The sequence below is a fragment of the Lucilia sericata genome, unplaced genomic scaffold (genome assembly GCF_015586225.1).
Source record: "Lucilia sericata isolate MDLA Ls3-8-SP2 unplaced genomic scaffold, ASM1558622v1 Contig000692F_arrow, whole genome shotgun sequence".
In the NCBI taxonomy this organism is placed as follows: Eukaryota; Metazoa; Arthropoda; class Insecta; order Diptera; family Calliphoridae; genus Lucilia; species Lucilia sericata.
This window is the reverse complement of record NW_023994695.1, coordinates 169,495-187,568: the sequence shown is the minus strand read 5'-3', so window position 1 is coordinate 187,568 and position 18,074 is coordinate 169,495. Positions and strand designations below refer to the sequence as shown.

The 18,074-nt window shown below is 32.0% G+C and overlaps 2 protein-coding genes and 1 non-coding gene across 5 annotated transcripts in view; 2 read left to right on the top strand and 1 right to left on the bottom strand.

Moving 5' to 3' along the window:
• LOC119607407 (pyruvate carboxylase, mitochondrial) overlaps positions 1-18,074 on the bottom strand; it is an 88,864-nt gene that overhangs the window by 39,378 nt on the left and 31,412 nt on the right. The window lies entirely within an intron of this gene.
• Positions 1-18,074, top strand: part of LOC119607410 (arylsulfatase J) — a 71,788-nt gene that overhangs the window by 52,706 nt on the left and 1,008 nt on the right. For 2 of the 3 annotated variants that reach the window (XM_037961298.1, XM_037961300.1), the window contains exons 2-7: positions 12,959-13,118; positions 13,184-13,271; positions 13,332-13,498; positions 13,561-13,782; positions 15,700-16,012; positions 16,077-16,511. In XM_037961298.1, coding sequence (XP_037817226.1) covers positions 12,959-13,118; positions 13,184-13,271; positions 13,332-13,498; positions 13,561-13,782; positions 15,700-16,012; positions 16,077-16,511 — 1,385 coding nt within the window. Of the gene's footprint in view, positions 1-9,876; positions 10,351-12,958; positions 13,119-13,183; positions 13,272-13,331; positions 13,499-13,560; positions 13,783-15,699; positions 16,013-16,076; positions 16,512-18,074 lie in introns of those variants that run through there. The other variant, XM_037961297.1, reaches the window with a different exon arrangement.
• Trnar-acg lies at positions 6,564-6,636 on the top strand. Its single transcript has one exon. It is a non-coding gene; the product is annotated as a tRNA-Arg (tRNA).

Here is an 18,074-nt window from a genome sequence, read left to right as displayed (position 1 = left end):
ACTATAGTGTACGCTACAGACTTGACTACAGTCCGGACTATATATTAGACTTTAGTTCAGACTATAGACTAGACTATAGTCCAGACTATAGACTGGGCTAAAGTCCAGACTATAGACTAGACTATAGTCCAGACTTTAGAGTAGACTATAGTCCAGACTATAGACTAGACTATAGTCCAGACTATAGACTAGATTATAGTCCAGACTATAGCCTAGATTATAGTCCAGACTAAGACTAGATTATAGTCCAGACTAAGACCAGACTATAGACCAGACTATAGACTAGACTATAGTCCAGACTATAGACTAGACTATAGTCCAGACTATAGACTAGACTATAGTCCAGACTATAGACTAGACTATAGTCCAGATTATAGACTAGACTATAGTCCAGACTATAGACTAGACTATAGTCCAGACTATAGACTAGACTATAGTCCAGACTATAGATTAGACTATAGTCCAGACTATAGACTAGACTATAGCCCAGACTATAGTCTAGATTAAGGACTAGACTATAGTCCAGAGTATAGACAGACTATAGACTAGACTATAGTCCAGACTATAGACTAGACTATAGTCCAGACTATAGACTAGACTATAGTCCAGACTATAGACTAGGCTATAGTCCAGACTATAGACTAGACTATAGTCCAGACTATAGTTAGACTAAGAAAGACTAGACTATTGTCCAGACTATAGACTAGACTATTGTCTAGACTATAGACAAGACTATAGTCCAGACTATAGACAAGACTTTAGTCCAGACTATAGACTAGACTATATAGACTAGAGTATAGTCCAGACTATATAGACTAGGCTATAGTCCAGACTATAGTCAAGACTATAGTCCAGACATTAGACAAGAATTTAATCCAGACTATAGACTAGACTATAGTCCAGACTATAGACTAGACTATAATCCAGACTATAGACTAGACTATAGTCCAGACTATATAGTCTAGACTATAGTCCAGACTATAGACTAGACTACAGTCCAGACTATAGACTAGGCTATATTCCAGACTATAGACTTGACTATAGTTCAGACTATAGACTAGACTATAGTCCAGACTATAGACTAGACTATAGTCCAGACTATAGACTAGACTATAGTTCAGGAAATAGACTACTATACACTAGACTATAGTACGAACTAGAATAGACTATAGCCTTTTCTAGTCTGGACTATATTCTAGTCTATAGTTTGGACTACAGTCTAGTATATAGTCTGGTCTAATCTATAGTCTGGACTATAGTCTAGTCTATAGTCTGGACTATATTCTAGTCTATAGTCTAGTCTAGATCGTTTAAATATTTGTAGATTCCCTTTTCAGATTTTCTTTAATAAACCTTGAATTTTTAGTTACCCTGTTCGATCTGCAGCTAAGTCATCGTGATGTGTATTATCAGTTAACTGTACAAAGATCATTTCTTAAAATTAAATATAAAAAATATGTATACAATATACGTATGAGACCATAGTATATAATAAATATACATTCACAAAAATATATTAAAGATTCTGAAGAATACTTCTGATAATCTTAATGCACAAAATAAGTCATGCCTCCAAAATTTTAAGACAACATCTGTTATCACCTCTCCCCCAACTAATTAAACGTGCAAACAATTATGACTTAAATGATGAAATTTTCATTTAATCTTTCGGCATATAATACGTATTAAAGTAAATATATTATACATACTATGGACCCACAGTATTTTATCAAAGGCTTAACATCATTTGAGAAAAATTAGAAATCGAAAAAAAAAATAGTCCTGACTATAGAATAGTCTATAGCCCAGACTAGAGAATAGTCAATAGTCCAGACTATAGTATAGTCTATTTTTCAGAATAGTCTAGATTATAGAATAGACTACAGTTAAGAATAGTATGGACTATAGAATAGACTATAGTCTGGACTATAAAATAGACTATAGTCTGGACTATAGAATAGACTCTAGTCTGGACTATAAAATAGACTCTAGTCTGGACTATAAAATAGACTATAGTCTGGACTATAGAATAGACTATAGTCTGGACTATATAATAGGCTATAGTCTGGACTATAGAATAGACTATAGTCTGGACTATAAAATATACTATAATCTTGACTATAGAATAGACAATAATCTGGACTATAGAATAGACTATAGTCTGGACTATAGAATAGACTATAGTCTGGACTATAGAATAGACTATAGTCTGGACTATAGAATAGACTATAGTCTGGATAATAGAATATACTATAGTCTGGACTGTAGTCTAGATAATAGAATATACTATAGAATAGACTATAGTCTAGATAATAGAATATACTACTGTCTGGACTATAGAATCGACTATAGTCTGGACTATAGAATATACTGTAGTCTGGACTATAGAATATACTATAGTCTGAACTATAGAATAAGCAATAGTATGGACTATAGAGTAGATATAGTCTGGACTATAGAAAGGTCTACAGTCTCGACTATGGAATAGTCCATAGTCTGGACTATAGAATAGTCTATAGTCTGGACTAAGTATAGAATAGTCTACAGTCTGGACTATAGAATTGTCTATAGTCTGGACTATAGAATATGTAGTCTATATTCTGAACTGTAGAATAGTCTAGAGTTCATACTATAGTCTAGATAATAGAATATACTACAGTCTGGACTATAGAATAGACTATAGTCTGGACTATAGAATAGACTATAGTCTGGACTATAGAATAGATTATAGTCTGGACTATAGAATAGACTATAGTCTGAACTATAGAGTAAACTATAGTCTGGACTATAGAATAAACTATATTCTGGACTACAGAGTAGATATAGTCTGGACTATAGAATGGTCTAAAGTCTAGACTATATAATAGTCCATAGTCTGGACTATAGAATAGTCTATAGTCTGGACTATAGAATAGTCTATAGTCTGGACTTTAGAATAAACTGTAGTCTATAGTCTGGACTACAGAATAGTCTATAGTCTGGACTTTAGAATAAACTATAGTCTATAGTCTGGACTACAGAATAGTCTATAGTCTGGACTATAGAATAGTCTATAGTCTGGACTATAGAATAGTCTACAGTCTGGACTATAGAATAGTCTACAGTCTGGAATAGAGAATAGTCTATAGTCTGGACTATAGAATAGTCTATAGTCTGGACTATAGAATAGTCTATAGTCTGGACTATAGAATAGTCTATAGTCTGGACTTTAGAGTAAACTATAGTCTATAGTCTGGACTACAGAATAGTCTATAGTCTGGACTATAGAATAGTCTATAGCCTGGACTATAGGATAGTCTATAGTCTGGACTATAGAATCGATTAAAGTCCGGACTATAGAATAGTCTATAGTCTGGACTATAGAATATGTAGTCTATATTCTGGACTGTAGTTTGGACTATATTCTATAGTCAAGACTGTATAATTATTTCAAAATTTTCAATCCCCAAATCATAATGTAAGTCTATTAAATACGTTTAACTTTTTATAGAAAGGGCGCCATTTTTATCAGTATAGGCACTCTTGTGAGTGTTTAATTATATATCAATGTCAAGATCTTTAATAAATTATTAAAAAAAAAAATAAGAAAAACTTTCCTTTTTAGACAAAAAGTCTAAATTGTTTTTGCGGTTTAGTTGGAAGGGGAAACTTTTAAAATGATTAAACAAATATTTTATTATTACGTTAAAAAACGACAATTAAATTATGTCTGTCTGAATGTCTATCTTAATAGAATAGCTAGAAGTTTTTTCCGACGATTTCTAAGCGAAAAATTACATATTCAGAAAAAAAAAACGAGAGAGAGTAAAGAATCAAAATAACAACAAACGACGAAATCATACGACTTGATACATTTAAATTGTTGTTTTTCGTTTATGTTATCAGTTATTGTTGTTATTGTAAACATAATGGTTTTATACTGGTTCTAAAATGAAGAGCAATGTCAGGTCCAGTGTTAAATATTTTTTTTTTGCAATTTTCCATATTTGTTTATTATTTAATGTTTATGATAATGATGTTGGCGTTGGAGGTGCTTGGTGTTTAGTTCTATAAGTGTGCCGAACAATTTTCAAGATAGAAAAAGAAAAAAAAAAAACTAATGTATGAAACACTGACAGACCCGTCGTCCGATGAAAATTTTTGAACACGTGTTATTCGTGTGTGCTTTTATCTCTACACTTTGTATTTGAACATAATAAACAAATATATATTTAAATCTTGTTAAGTTATTGTGTATTTTTTTATTTCATTTTATCTATTGTTATGTTGTAGTAGCTCTAATAGGGTCTTATCTAGGGTGCAAAAAAGCACACACCTCTATTTCCCACCTTGTTAAAATAGAATAAAAATAGCATTCACTCAGTGACTTTGATAATTGTCAAGCAGAAGTGTCAGTGTCAATGTGTTATCTTTTTTGACAAATAACGGTAAATGATTAAAATAAATAAAAAAAAATAAGGAACAATGTCAAAAGTAACGATGATTTATGATATAATCCAGATTATACAATAGTCTATAATCCAGCTTATTGAATATTCTATAATCCGGACTAAAGAATAGTCTATTGTCCAGACTATAGAATTGTTTATTGGCCAGACTATAGAATAGTCTGTAGTCCAGACTATAGAATAGTTTATAGTCCACACTATAGATTAGTCTATAGTCCACACAATAGATTAGTCTATAGTCCAGACTATAGAATAGTCTATAGTCCAGACTGTAGTATAGTCCAGACTATAGAATAGTCTATAGTCCAGACTAAAGAATAGTCTACAGTCCAGACTATAGAATAGTCTATAGTCCAGACTATAGAATAGTCTATAGTCCAGACTATAGAATAGTCTATAGTCCAGACTATAGAATAGTCTATAGTCCAGACTATAGATTAGTCTATATTCCAGACTATAGATTAGTCTATAGTCCAGACTATAGAATAGTCTATAGTCCAGACTATAGATAAGTCTGTAGCCCACACTATAGATTAGTCTATAGTCCAGACTATAGAGTAGTCTATCGTCCAGACAATAGAATAGTCTATAGTCCAGACTGTAGTATAGTCTATAGTCCAGACTATAGAATAGTCTATAGTCCAGACTAAAGAATAGTCTATAGTCCAGACTAAAGAATAGTCTATAGTCCAGACTATAGAATAGTCTATAGTCCAGACTAAAGAATAGTCTATAGTCCAGACTATAGAATAGTCTATAGTCCAGACTATAGAATAGTCTATAGTCCAGACTATAGAATAGTCTATAGTCCAGACTATAGAATAGTCTATAGTCCAGACTATAGAATAGTCTATAGTCCAGACTATAGAATAGTCTAATAGAATAGTCTATAGTCCAGACTATAGAATAGTCTATAGTCCAGACTATAGATTAGTCTATAGTCCAGACTATAGATTAGTCTATAGTCCAGACTATAGATTAGTCTATAGTCCAGACTATAGATTAGTCTATAGTCCAGACTATAGAATAGTCTATAGTCCAGACCATAGATTAGTCTATATTCCAGACTATAGATTAGTCTATAGTCCAGACTATAGAATAGTCTATCGTCCAGACAATAGAATAGTCCATAGTCCTGACTATAGAAAAGTCTATAGTCCAGACTATAAAATAATCTATAGTCCAGACTGTAGTATAGTCTACAGTCCAGACTAAATAGTCTACAGTCCAGACTATAGAATAGTCTATAGTCCAGACTATAGAATAGTCTATAGTCCAGACTATAGAATAGTCTATAGTCCAGACTATTGAATAGTCTATAGTCCAGACTATAGAATAGTCTATAGTCCAGACTATAGAATAGTCTATAGTCCAGACTATAGAATAGTCTATAGTCCAGACTATAGAATAGTCTATAGTCCAGACTATAGAATAGTCTATAGTCCAGACTATAGAATAGTCTATAGTCCAGACTATAGAATAGTCTATAGTCCAGACTATAGAATAGTCTATAGTCCAGACTATAGAATAGTCTATAGTCCAGACTATAGACTATAGAATAGTCTATAGTCCAGACTATAGATTAGTCTATAGTCCAGACTATAGATTAGTCTATAGTCCAGACTATAGAATAGTCTATAGTCCAGACTAAAGAATGGTCTATAGTCCAGACTATAGGATAGTCTATAGTCCAGACTATACAATAGTCTATAGTCCAGACTACTATATAGTCCAGACTATAGAATAGTCTATATTCCACACTATAGATTAGTCTATATTCCAGACTATAGATTAGTCTATAGTCCAGACTATATAATAGTCTATAGTCCAGATAAAAATATTAAAATATTCTACAACTTAAAAATGCAAATTTTGACATCTTAATCTGGGAGTTTTGCTAATTTAAATTCTGGCAACTCCATAATACAAAAACTACATAAAGCTTTAAATATAGAAAAGCTTTTCTAACCTAACTGTTATACTCTGTTATAAAAGTTTTATAAATGTGTTAAAACACACATAAAAGCTTTATTTATAAAAAGTTTTTTTTTATGGTCGCTTTTATTTATAACTAAAGCTCACTATTTATAAAAATTAAGCTTATGGCAATCACATGGTCCTGTGGCGCAATGGATAACGCGTCTGACTACGGATCAGAAGATTCCAGGTTCGACTCCTGGCAGGATCGCAGAGAATTTTTTTTATATATTTTTTTAAATTTTTTACTTAATTTTGAAATAACTAAATGATCAAGTTCAACAAGATCAAGAGAAATAGTAAAAGTAGTGAGATAAAAAAAAGTTCAATGATTTCAATCAATGTTTTATTGTTGAGACATTGATCATAATTGCTGTTGACAAAGTGTTTGACAGTTTATATCCCCCCCTTAGAAAATGTTAATTTAAATATTTTGTCTATGTTTTGTTTTAGCGATAACTCCTAAGTAGTGACATTTTATATTTGGGCGGTGCTGATTTATATGGCAGATTTTGCGTATATGGACAAAAATGATATGAGTTTATTTTATTAATTAACACATTTATTTGTAAGATAAATATTTAAACAGTTTGTTTATGTTTTCAATTGGAATTTTCAAAATTCCTTCAGTTAGATAGACTATATTTTTAAACTAAAAGACCTCCCTATTGTAAAATGCTTTTTTTCTTTAAGTTGTTAAATTATGCACAATAAATAGAGAGTCGATACATAATAAATTTATTTTTTATTTACAAATTTACGTAGATATGCATGTGTGGGCAAATGTGTGTTTAAAATTTGTTTGTATTCAAAGTTATGAATTGTGTACTTTTTCATATAAACGTGATTGAATTTGCATTAAAAATTGTCGTTATTGTTGATCACAATTTTTCGATTTTGATAATAATTATAATTTCTTTAGTTTATCTGTTAAGTAATTGTTTTAAGTTTTTAACAGAAACTGTAAGTAATACAGTGGTGTTTAAAACTACACTGGTTCAGGCTATAATCCATGCTATAGGCTATAGTATGGACTACGGCATAGCTAGACTAGAGGCTAGCCTACAGAAGAGACTATAGAATAGACCGTAGAGTGGACTATAGAGTAAACTGTGGACTAGTATATAGACTACACTATAGACTAGAATATTGACTAGACTAAAGACTATACAATAGACTAGACAGATATACTATAGACTATACTATAGACTATACTATATACTAGACTATAGACTAGACTAGAGTATAGACTAGAGTTTAGACTAGACTAGACTATAGACTAGACTATAGACTAGACTATAGACTAGACTATAGACTAGACTATAGACTAGACTAGACTATAGACTAGATTATATACTAGACTATAGACTAGACTATATACTAGATTATAGACTAGACTACAGACTAGACTACAGACTATACTATAGACTAGACTATAGACTAGACTGTAGACTAGACTATAGACTAGACTATAGACTAGACTAGGCTATATACTAGACTATAGACTAGACTATATACTAGACTAGACCATAGACTAGATTATAGACTAGGCAATAGACTAAACTATAGACTAGACTATAGACTAGACTATAGACTAGACTATAGACTAGACTATAGACTAGACTATAGACTAGACTATATACTAGACTATAGACTAGACTATAGACTAGACTATAGACTAGACTATAGACTAGACTATAGACTAGGCTATAAACTAGACTATAGACTAGACTATAGACTGGACTATAGACTAGACTATAGACTAGACTATAGACTAGACTATATACTAGACTATAGACTAGACTATAGACTAGACTATAGACTAGACTATAGACTAGACTAAAGATTAGACTATAGACTAGACTATAGACTAGACTAGACTAGACTAGACTAGACTAGACTATAGACTAGACTATAGACTAGACTGTAGACTAGACTGTAGACTAGACTATAGACTAGACTATAGACTAGACTATAGACTAGACTATAGACTAGACTATAGACTAGACTATAGACTAGACTATAGACTAGACTATAGACTAGACTATAGACTAGACTATAGACTAGACTATAGACTAGACTATAGACTAGACTATAGACTAGACTATAGACTAGACTATAGACTAGACTATAGACTAGACTATAGACTAGACTATAGACTAGACTATAGACTAGACTATAGACTAGACTATAGACTAGACTATAGACTAGACTATAGACTAGACTATAGACTAGACTATAGACTAGACTATAGACTAGATTATAGACTAGACTATAGACTAGACTATAGACTAGACTATACACTAGACTATAGACTAGACTATAGACTAGACTATAGACTAGATTATAGTCTACATAGTCTAGTCTATAGTTTAGTCTATAGTCTAGTCTAGTCTATAAGTCTAGTCTAGTCTATAGTCTAGTCTATAGTCTAGTCTATAGTCTAGTCTATAGTCTAGTCTATAGTCTAGTCTATAGTCTAGTCTATAGTCTAGTCTACAGTCTAGTCTACAGTCTAGTCTATAGTCTAGTCTATAGTCTAGTCTATAGTCTAGTCTATAGTCTAGTCTATAGTCTAGTCTATAGTCTAGTCTATAGTCTAGTCTATAGTCTAGTCTATAGTCTAGTCTATAGTCTAGTCTATAGTCTAGTCTACAGTCTAGTCTTTAGTCTAGTCTGTAATCTATTCTATAGTCTAGTCTATAGTATAGACTAAATTCTAGACAAGTCAATAGTCCTTACTATAATTTAAACTATATTCCATATTATAGAATAACTTATAGTCCAGACTATAGATCTCCCAGCTTAAACCCAACATTGATCATATTCATTTCTCCAATACTGTTACCGACAAATGTTAAATACTTAACAGAGAGCTGTAAACTCTAACTAAATAAACGTTATTTTTAGTGTTTGGGTTTTTCTTTTAGTTTAACATACAAACCGTTACACTTGGCAATCGTTTCTCTGAACTCACATACACAATGACACACATACATAAATTTTAACAGAAGAGGCGCTTTGTTTTGTTGCTGATATTTTAGTGTTGTTGTTTATGTAGAGTGTTGCTGACTTGACCAATAAACACCATTAATTGGCGTATCGAACAGTTTTTTGTTCATAATTCAGTTGCACAGTAGATGTTATTGTAAATGGTGGTGGCATAAAACAATCAAACAAATACAATATAGAAAAGTTTAGTAAAAAAAATACCGATCATTGGTAAATTGAGTAATAAAAAAATAATTAAAAAAAATAATAAACAAAGAAAAAAATTTAACAATTAAGAAATCTATGAAAAAATTGCAAGAAATTGCAAATGCATTCTGAAAGAAAATAATAATTATTTAAAGGCGGATGTTTTAAAACTAAAACAATCAACTTTTTTTTAGAAATGTATAATTTTCTAGTTTTGTTTATAATTATTTTCTAAACAAACATTTAATTGATAGTGTTTAAATGTTAAACAAATAATAGAAAATAAAACGGTAGTTAGTGCAATAAATAAACAAAAAAAAAAAAAAAATCAGTCAATTCTCTACAATAGCATTGCATTAAACGTGTAAATTTGCAATCTTGTAAAAAATTAAATTAAATTATGTATTTCAAATGGCCCGCCTTGTTGTTCGTTATAATTATTTTAAATTTCTGTTTTATTTCTGTAAAATCGGATATAAATATAACAACTAATAAATTGAGCAGTTTAAATAGTCATTATAAATATACTACTGATAATTCCTACAATGCCAAGGACAACAACAGCAACAATAATAATAATGAAAGCAGCGATAGCAGCAACAATAGTAAAAATAATAGAGCTGGTGGCGATAACAGCAACAACGATAGTCCAGCAACAACAGTACAAGAACCTATAAAGAATTCTTTAGCACCCCCACATATTATTTTTATTTTAGCTGATGATTTGGTAAGTTTTTTTTAATAGAAATAGCAAAAAAAATTATAGAAATCATATTCATATTAAAGTTCAGGAAGTTTAAAGAGATATGAATAGTTTATTTTTATATTACACAGGGCTACACTGATTGTATATGTATAGAGTGCGGTTTATATAGAAATCATAGTCTGGTACAAATACAAAATAGAGTCTATAACTGGACACTATAATCTATTCAATATAGAGACTCTATATAAAGACACTAGTCTCGTATACATAAAGACTATAGTCTGGTCTAACTATAGACTATAGTCTCTCGAGATTATAGTGTTAAATATAGACGATACTGTAGTCTCGTCTATATAGAGACTATAGTCCCGTCTATATAGAGACTATAGTCTCGTCTATATAGAGACTACAGTCTCGTCTATATAGAGACTATAGTCTCGTCTATATAGATACTATAATCTCCTCTATATAGAGACTATAGTCTCGTCTATATTGAGACTATAGTCTCGTCTATATTGAGACTATAGTCTCGTCTATATTGAGACTATAGTCTCGACTATATAGAGACTATAGTCTCGACTATATAGAGACTATAGTCTCGACTATATAGAGACTATAGTCTCGACTATATAAAGACTATATAGAGACTATAGTCTCGACTATATACAGACTATAGTCTCATCTATATAAAGATTATAATCTCATCTATATAGACATTGTTATTTCGTCTATATATATAGATATAGACTATAGTCTCGACTATATAGAGACTATAGATCTATATAGATACTATAATCTCCTCTATATAGAGACTATAGTCTCGTCTATATTGAGACTATAGTCTCGTCTATATTGAGACTATAGTCTCGACTATATTGAGACTATAGTCTCGTCTATATTGAGACTATAGTCTCGTCTATATTGAGACTATAGTCTCGTCTATATAGAGACTATAGTCTCGTCTATATAGAGACTATAGTCTCGTCTATATAGAGACTATAGTCTCGTCTATATAGAGACTATAGTCTCGTCTATATAGAGACTATAGTCTCATCTATATAGAAACTATAGTCTCGTCTATACAGAGACTATAGTCTCGTCTATATAGAGACTATAGTCTCGTCTATATAGAGACTATAGTCTCGTCTATATAGAGACTATAGTCTCGTCTATATTAGGACTATAGTCTCGTCTATATAGAGACTATAGTCTCGTCTATATAGAGACTATAGTCTCGTCTATATAGAGAGTATAGTCTCGTCTATATAGAGAGTATAGTCTCGTCTATATAAAGACTATAGTCTCGTCTATATAGAGACTATAGTCTAGTCTATATAGAGACTATAGTCTCATCTATATAGACACTATAATCCCGTCTATACAAAGACTATAGTCGCGTCTATATAGAGACTATAGTCGCGTCTATATAGAGACTATAGTCTCGTTTATATAGAGACTATAGTCTCGTCTATATAGAAACTATAGTCTCGTCTATATAGAGAGTATAGTCTCGCCTATTTAGAGAGTATAGTCTCGTCTACATAGGAACTATAGTCTCGTCTATATAGAGAGTATAGTCTCGTCTATATAGAGAGTATAGTCTCGCCTATTTAGAGACTATAGTCTCGTCTACATAGGAACTATAGCCTCGTCTATATAGAGACTATAGTCTCGTCTATATTGAGACTATAGCCTCGTCTATATTGAGACTATAGACTCGTCTATATTAAGACTATAGTCTCGTCTATTTTGAGACTATAGTCTCGTCTATATAGAGACTATAGTCTTGTCTATATTGAGTATATATAGAGGCTTTAGTCTCGTCTATATTGGGACTATATGGAGACTATAGTCTCGTCTATATAAAGACTACAGTCTCGTCTATATAAAGACTACAGTCTCGTCTATATAGAGACTATAGTCTAGTCTATATAGAGACTATAGTCTCATCTATATAGACACTATAATCCCGTCTATACAAAGACTATAGTCGCGCCTATATAGAGACTATAGTCGCGTCTATATAGAGACTATAGTCTTGTCTATATAGAGGCTGTAGTCTCGTTTATGTAGATACCATAGTCTCGTCTATATAAAGACTATAGTCTCGTCTATATACAGATTATAGTTTCGTCTATATGGAGAATATAGTCTAATCTATATAGAGACTATAGAGTCTATAGTATAGACTCTTCTATATAGAGACTATAGACTGTTCTATATAGAGCATGTCTATATATAACTCTATAGTCTCGTGTATATAGAGACTATAGTCTCGTCTATATAGAGGCTATGGTATCATCTATATAGAGGCTACAGTCTATACAGAGGCTATAATCTCATCTATATAGAGACTGCAGTTTCGTCTATATATAACACTATAATCTCGTCTATATAGAGACTATAGTCTAGTCTTTATAGATACTATAGTCTAGTCTTTACAGAAACTATAGTCTAGTCTATGTTAACACTTTAGTCTCGCCTACTTAAAGACGTTAATTTAGTAATTTTATCTGTATAGATACTATAGTATCATCTATATATAGACTAGATTCTCTTTATATATTAAAATGTTAGATATTAATGAAACAACTTGATTTTAAGCTTAATAAAATATTTCCATTTTTAGGGTTTCAATGATGTTGGCTTTCGTGGATCTTCAGAAATTCCAACACCAAATATTGATGCTTTAGCATTTTCTGGTATAATCTTAAATAGATATTATGTAAATCCGATATGTACACCATCAAGATCGGCGTTAATGACGGGAAAATATCCAATACACACGGGTAAGTTACAAATTATAGAATTTCTTTGGTAATATATAAATTTTATCTTTGTTATTAATTATTAGGCATGCAACACACAGTACTCTATGGTGCTGAACCCCGGGGACTGCCCTTAAATGAAAAATTAATGCCTCAATATTTCAATGATCTTGGGTATATATGATAATCTGCAAAAGATTTCTTTAAATTAGAAATTCAATATTTTAATTTTAGATACTCTTCCCATATTGCCGGCAAATGGCATTTGGGTCATTATAAACGTGTCTACACACCACTTTTTAGAGGTTTTCGCACTCATGTGGGCTATTGGACGGGTCATCATGATTATTTTGATCATACAGCTGTGGAGTCACAACAATGGGGTTTAGATTTAAGAGATGGTAATTAAATTGATTACGATTATATGACAATTTATGTTTAATTTTCTTCTTTTTGTCTTAAGGTTTGGATGTGGGCTATGATTTACATGGTAAATATACCACCGACTTGGTAACAGAAGAATCTTTGAGAGTTATAGCAAATCATAATGCTTCAAGTCCTTTATTTTTATATGTCTCACATGCTGCAGTGCATTCGGGTAATCCGTATAATCCTTTACCAGCACCAGATGAAGCAGTAGCGAAGTTGCAACATATTGGAAATTATAATAGACGAAAGTATGCAGGTGAGTTGAGTGTCTATAAAGGCGAGATTATAGTCTCTAATAAGGTTATACAGAAGTGTCTATATAGTACATATGTGGTGATACTAAAGTCAATAATTTATAGTCAAAATGGCAGTTCATATATAGTCGAGACTACAGCCTTCATAAAGTTGAGATTAATGTCTATATGTTATCAAGATAGAAGAGGCGGTATACACCATATATTCCAGAATATAGTCTCTATATAGTCGGGACTATAGTCTTTATATAGGCGAGACTATAATCTCTACATAGTCGAGCCTATAGACTCTATATTGTCGAGATTATACTCTATATAGTCGAGACTATAGTCTCTATATAGATGAGACTACAGTCTATATAGACGAGACTATAGTATCTATATAGTTGAGAATTTAGTCGAGACTATAGTCTCTATATAGTCGAAACAATAGTATCTGTATAGACGAGACTATAGTCTCGACATAGACGAGACTATAGTCTCGACATAGACGAGACTATAGTCTCTATATAGTCGAGACTATTGTCTCTATATAGTCGAGACTATAGTCTCTATATAGACAAGACTATAGTCTCCATATAGTCGAGACTATAGTCTCTATATAGACGAGACTATAATGTCTACACATCGATACTATAGATTCTATATTGTCGAGATTATACTCACTATATGATAGAGTCTATGGCCTCTATATTGTCGAAACTATAGTCTCTATATAGGCGAGACTATAATCGAGAATATAGTCGAGACTATAATCGAGAATATAGTCGAGAATATAGTCGAGACTATAGTCACATTATAATCGAGACTATAGCCTCTATATAGTAGAGAGTATAGACTCTACCCAGTCGAGTCTATAGTCTTTATATAGTCGAGTCTATAGTCTCTATATAGTCGAGACTATAATGTCTATATAGTCGAGACTATAGTTTCTATATAGATGGGACTATAGTTTCTATATAGTCTAGATTATAGGCCCTATATTGTCGAAACTATAGCCTCCATAAAGATGAGATTGAGTTCTATATATTACCATGATTGTAGTATTTATATAGTCGAGAATGTATACAGTATATAATGGATACCATAGTCTTTATATACTGGAGAATATAGTATTTATATAGGCAATACTATGGTCTCTATACAGTTCAGACTTTAGTCATTATATATTCTAGATAACAGTCGAGTCTATGGTATCTGTATAATTGACACTATAGTCTTCATATAGCCGAGACTATAGTCTCTATACAATCAATACTATAGTCTCTATTCAGTCGATACTATAGTCTCTATACAGTCGAGACTATAGCCTCTATATAGTCGAGAATATATTCTCTATACACTCAATACTATAGTCTCTATACAGTCGAGACTATAGTCTCCATATAGCAGAGACTAGAGTATATAGTTTATACTACATTTTTGGTGAATGTATACCTTCTAAACTCTGCCTATAGCTTCCCAGTATTTGCAATTAAATTTACCCTTTACAATTTGGGTTTGAGGGTATGAAATGTTTTACCAAAACATTGGAAAATATCTAATTAATACAATTAAAAATTAGCAAATAAAAACAAATAATAAATAGTCAACGTTAGACTGTAGCATGCAATTGTACTGCATTCATCCATTACTCTCATTTTTATTTGCTGTAAGCAATTAAATCATATTTTTTTTTTTTTTTTGCAACATTCACACATTTTCAATTTTTGTTCCCACAACAACACGTCATACCATCACAAAGAAGTGGAGATCCAAAATCTGTACTAATTACTTAGTTCACATTGACATCACTGGAAAAGACACGGTGGTATCTTTGTGTGTGTGTGTTGGAAATAATTAGTTATAATTAATAAATGTTAACTATATCATAAACATTAATTTAATATTTTTTTGTGTCAATCTTGAAATTATTACAGCGATGGTTACCAAACTAGATGATTCAGTGGGTCGTATAGTGCAACAATTGCAAAAGCAAAATATGCTTAATGATTCCATTATAATTTTTAGTACAGATAATGGTGGACCGGCAGAGGGTTTTAATTTAAATCATGCTTCGAATTGGCCTTTAAGGGGTGTAAAGAATACTCTGTGGGAGGGTGGTATCAGAGGTGCGGGTTTAATATGGTCACCACGTTTGAAAAACACTAGAAGAGTGGCTGATCAAACTATACATATAGCCGACTGGATACCCACTCTATTGACAGCCATTAAAGGGGAAAAGGGTGTGGAGTAGGTATCAAAAGTTATATAAACTTTAAATTTGTAATCCTTAACATTTCCTTTTTCTATATAGCAATATTTCCCAGCAACTGGATGGTCTTAGCATTTGGCAAGCCTTATCTAATGACGAAACCTCCCCACGTCGCAGTACTCTCCATAATATAGATGATATTTGGGGTAGTGCCGCTTTAACCGAAGGCGATTGGAAAGTGGTTAAGGGCACCAACTACAAAGGTGCCTGGGATGGCTGGTATGGACCTGCTGGCGATCGTGATGCTCGTTCATATGATTATAAAGCTATACGTTCCTGTTATGCTGGTCGTGCTTTGGCCACACTTAATATGTTACCCACCCCAGCCGATATAACACGCATGCGCAGCGAATCGAATATAGATTGTACCGCACGCAGACCTTATCTTAAGCAGGGAACTGTATGTAAACCGTTAGTTAAACCGTGTTTGTTTAATATTAGAGATGATCCCTGTGAGATATATAATTTAGCACAAAAGTAAGTTTATATTTTTAAGTTTTCTTTTTATAAACTATAGGAGATGATGAGAATATAGTCTCTCTATAAAGTGAATACAAAAGTTTCAATTTAGTCTCTATATAGTCTTAATATAGCCGATACTAAAATCTATATATAACCGATAACACCACGATTTATCAAGTGGAGACTATTGTCTCTATATAGTCGAGACAATAGCATCAATATAGTCCAGATTATAATCTTTATATAGTCGAGTCTATGGTCTATGTTTGGTGAGAATAGAGTATCTATATAGACGAGAATATAGACGCTATAAAGTGTCAACATAGACAGTACTTTGGACGAGACTTTCTGTAGACGAGACTATAGTCTCTATATAGTTGAGACAATAGTATTTATAAATAGGCGAAACTAAAGTCTCTATATAGACGATACTATAGTCCTATATAGATTCGACTTATAGTCTCTGTATAGACGATGCTATAGTATCTATATAGACGAGACTATAGTCTGTATATAGACGAGACTATAGCCTCTATATAGACAAGAATATAGTTTCTACATAAACAAGACTATAGTCTCTATATAGACGAGACTATAGTCTGTATATAGACGAGACTATAGTCTGTATATAGACGAGACTATAGTCTGTATATAGACGAGACTATAGTCTGTATATAGACGAGACTATAGTCTCTATATAGACGAGGCTATAATCTCTATATAGACGATACTATAGTCTCTATATAGACAAAACTATAGGCTCTATGTATACGAGACTTTGGTATCTCTAGACGAAACTATAGTCTCTATTTAGACGAGGCTATAGTCTCTATATAGACGAGACTATAGTCTCTATGTAGACGAGACCATAGTCTCTATATAGACGAGACTATAGTCTTTATATAGACGGGACTATAGTCTCTATATAGTCCCTATATAGTCAAGACAATAACCTCTATATAGTCGAGACTATAGTATCTCTATAGACGAGACTGTTAGTCTGTATATAGATAAGACTATAGTCTCTATAGACGAGACTATAGTCTCTATATAGAAGAGACTATAGTCTCTATATAGACGAGACTATAGTCTCTATATAGACGAGACTATAGTCTCTATATAGACGAGACTATAGTCTCTATATAGACGAGACTATAGTCTCTATATAGACGAGACTATAGTCTATATATAGACGAGACTATAGTCTCTATATAGACGAGACTATAGTCTCTATATAGACGAGACTATAGTCTCTATATATACGAGACTATAGTTACTATATAGACGAGACTATAGTCTTTATATAGACGAGACTATAGTTACTATATGGACGAGACTATAGTCTCTATATAGACGAGACTATTGTCTCTATATAGACGAGACTATAGTCTCTATATATGAGACTATAGTCTCTATATAGATTAGACTATAGTCTCTATATAGATGAGACTACAGCCTCTATATAGGCAAGAATATAGTTTCTTCATAGACAAGACTATAATCTCTGTATAGACGAGACTATAGTCTGTACATAGACGAGACTATAGCCTCTATATAGACGAGGCTATAATCTCTATA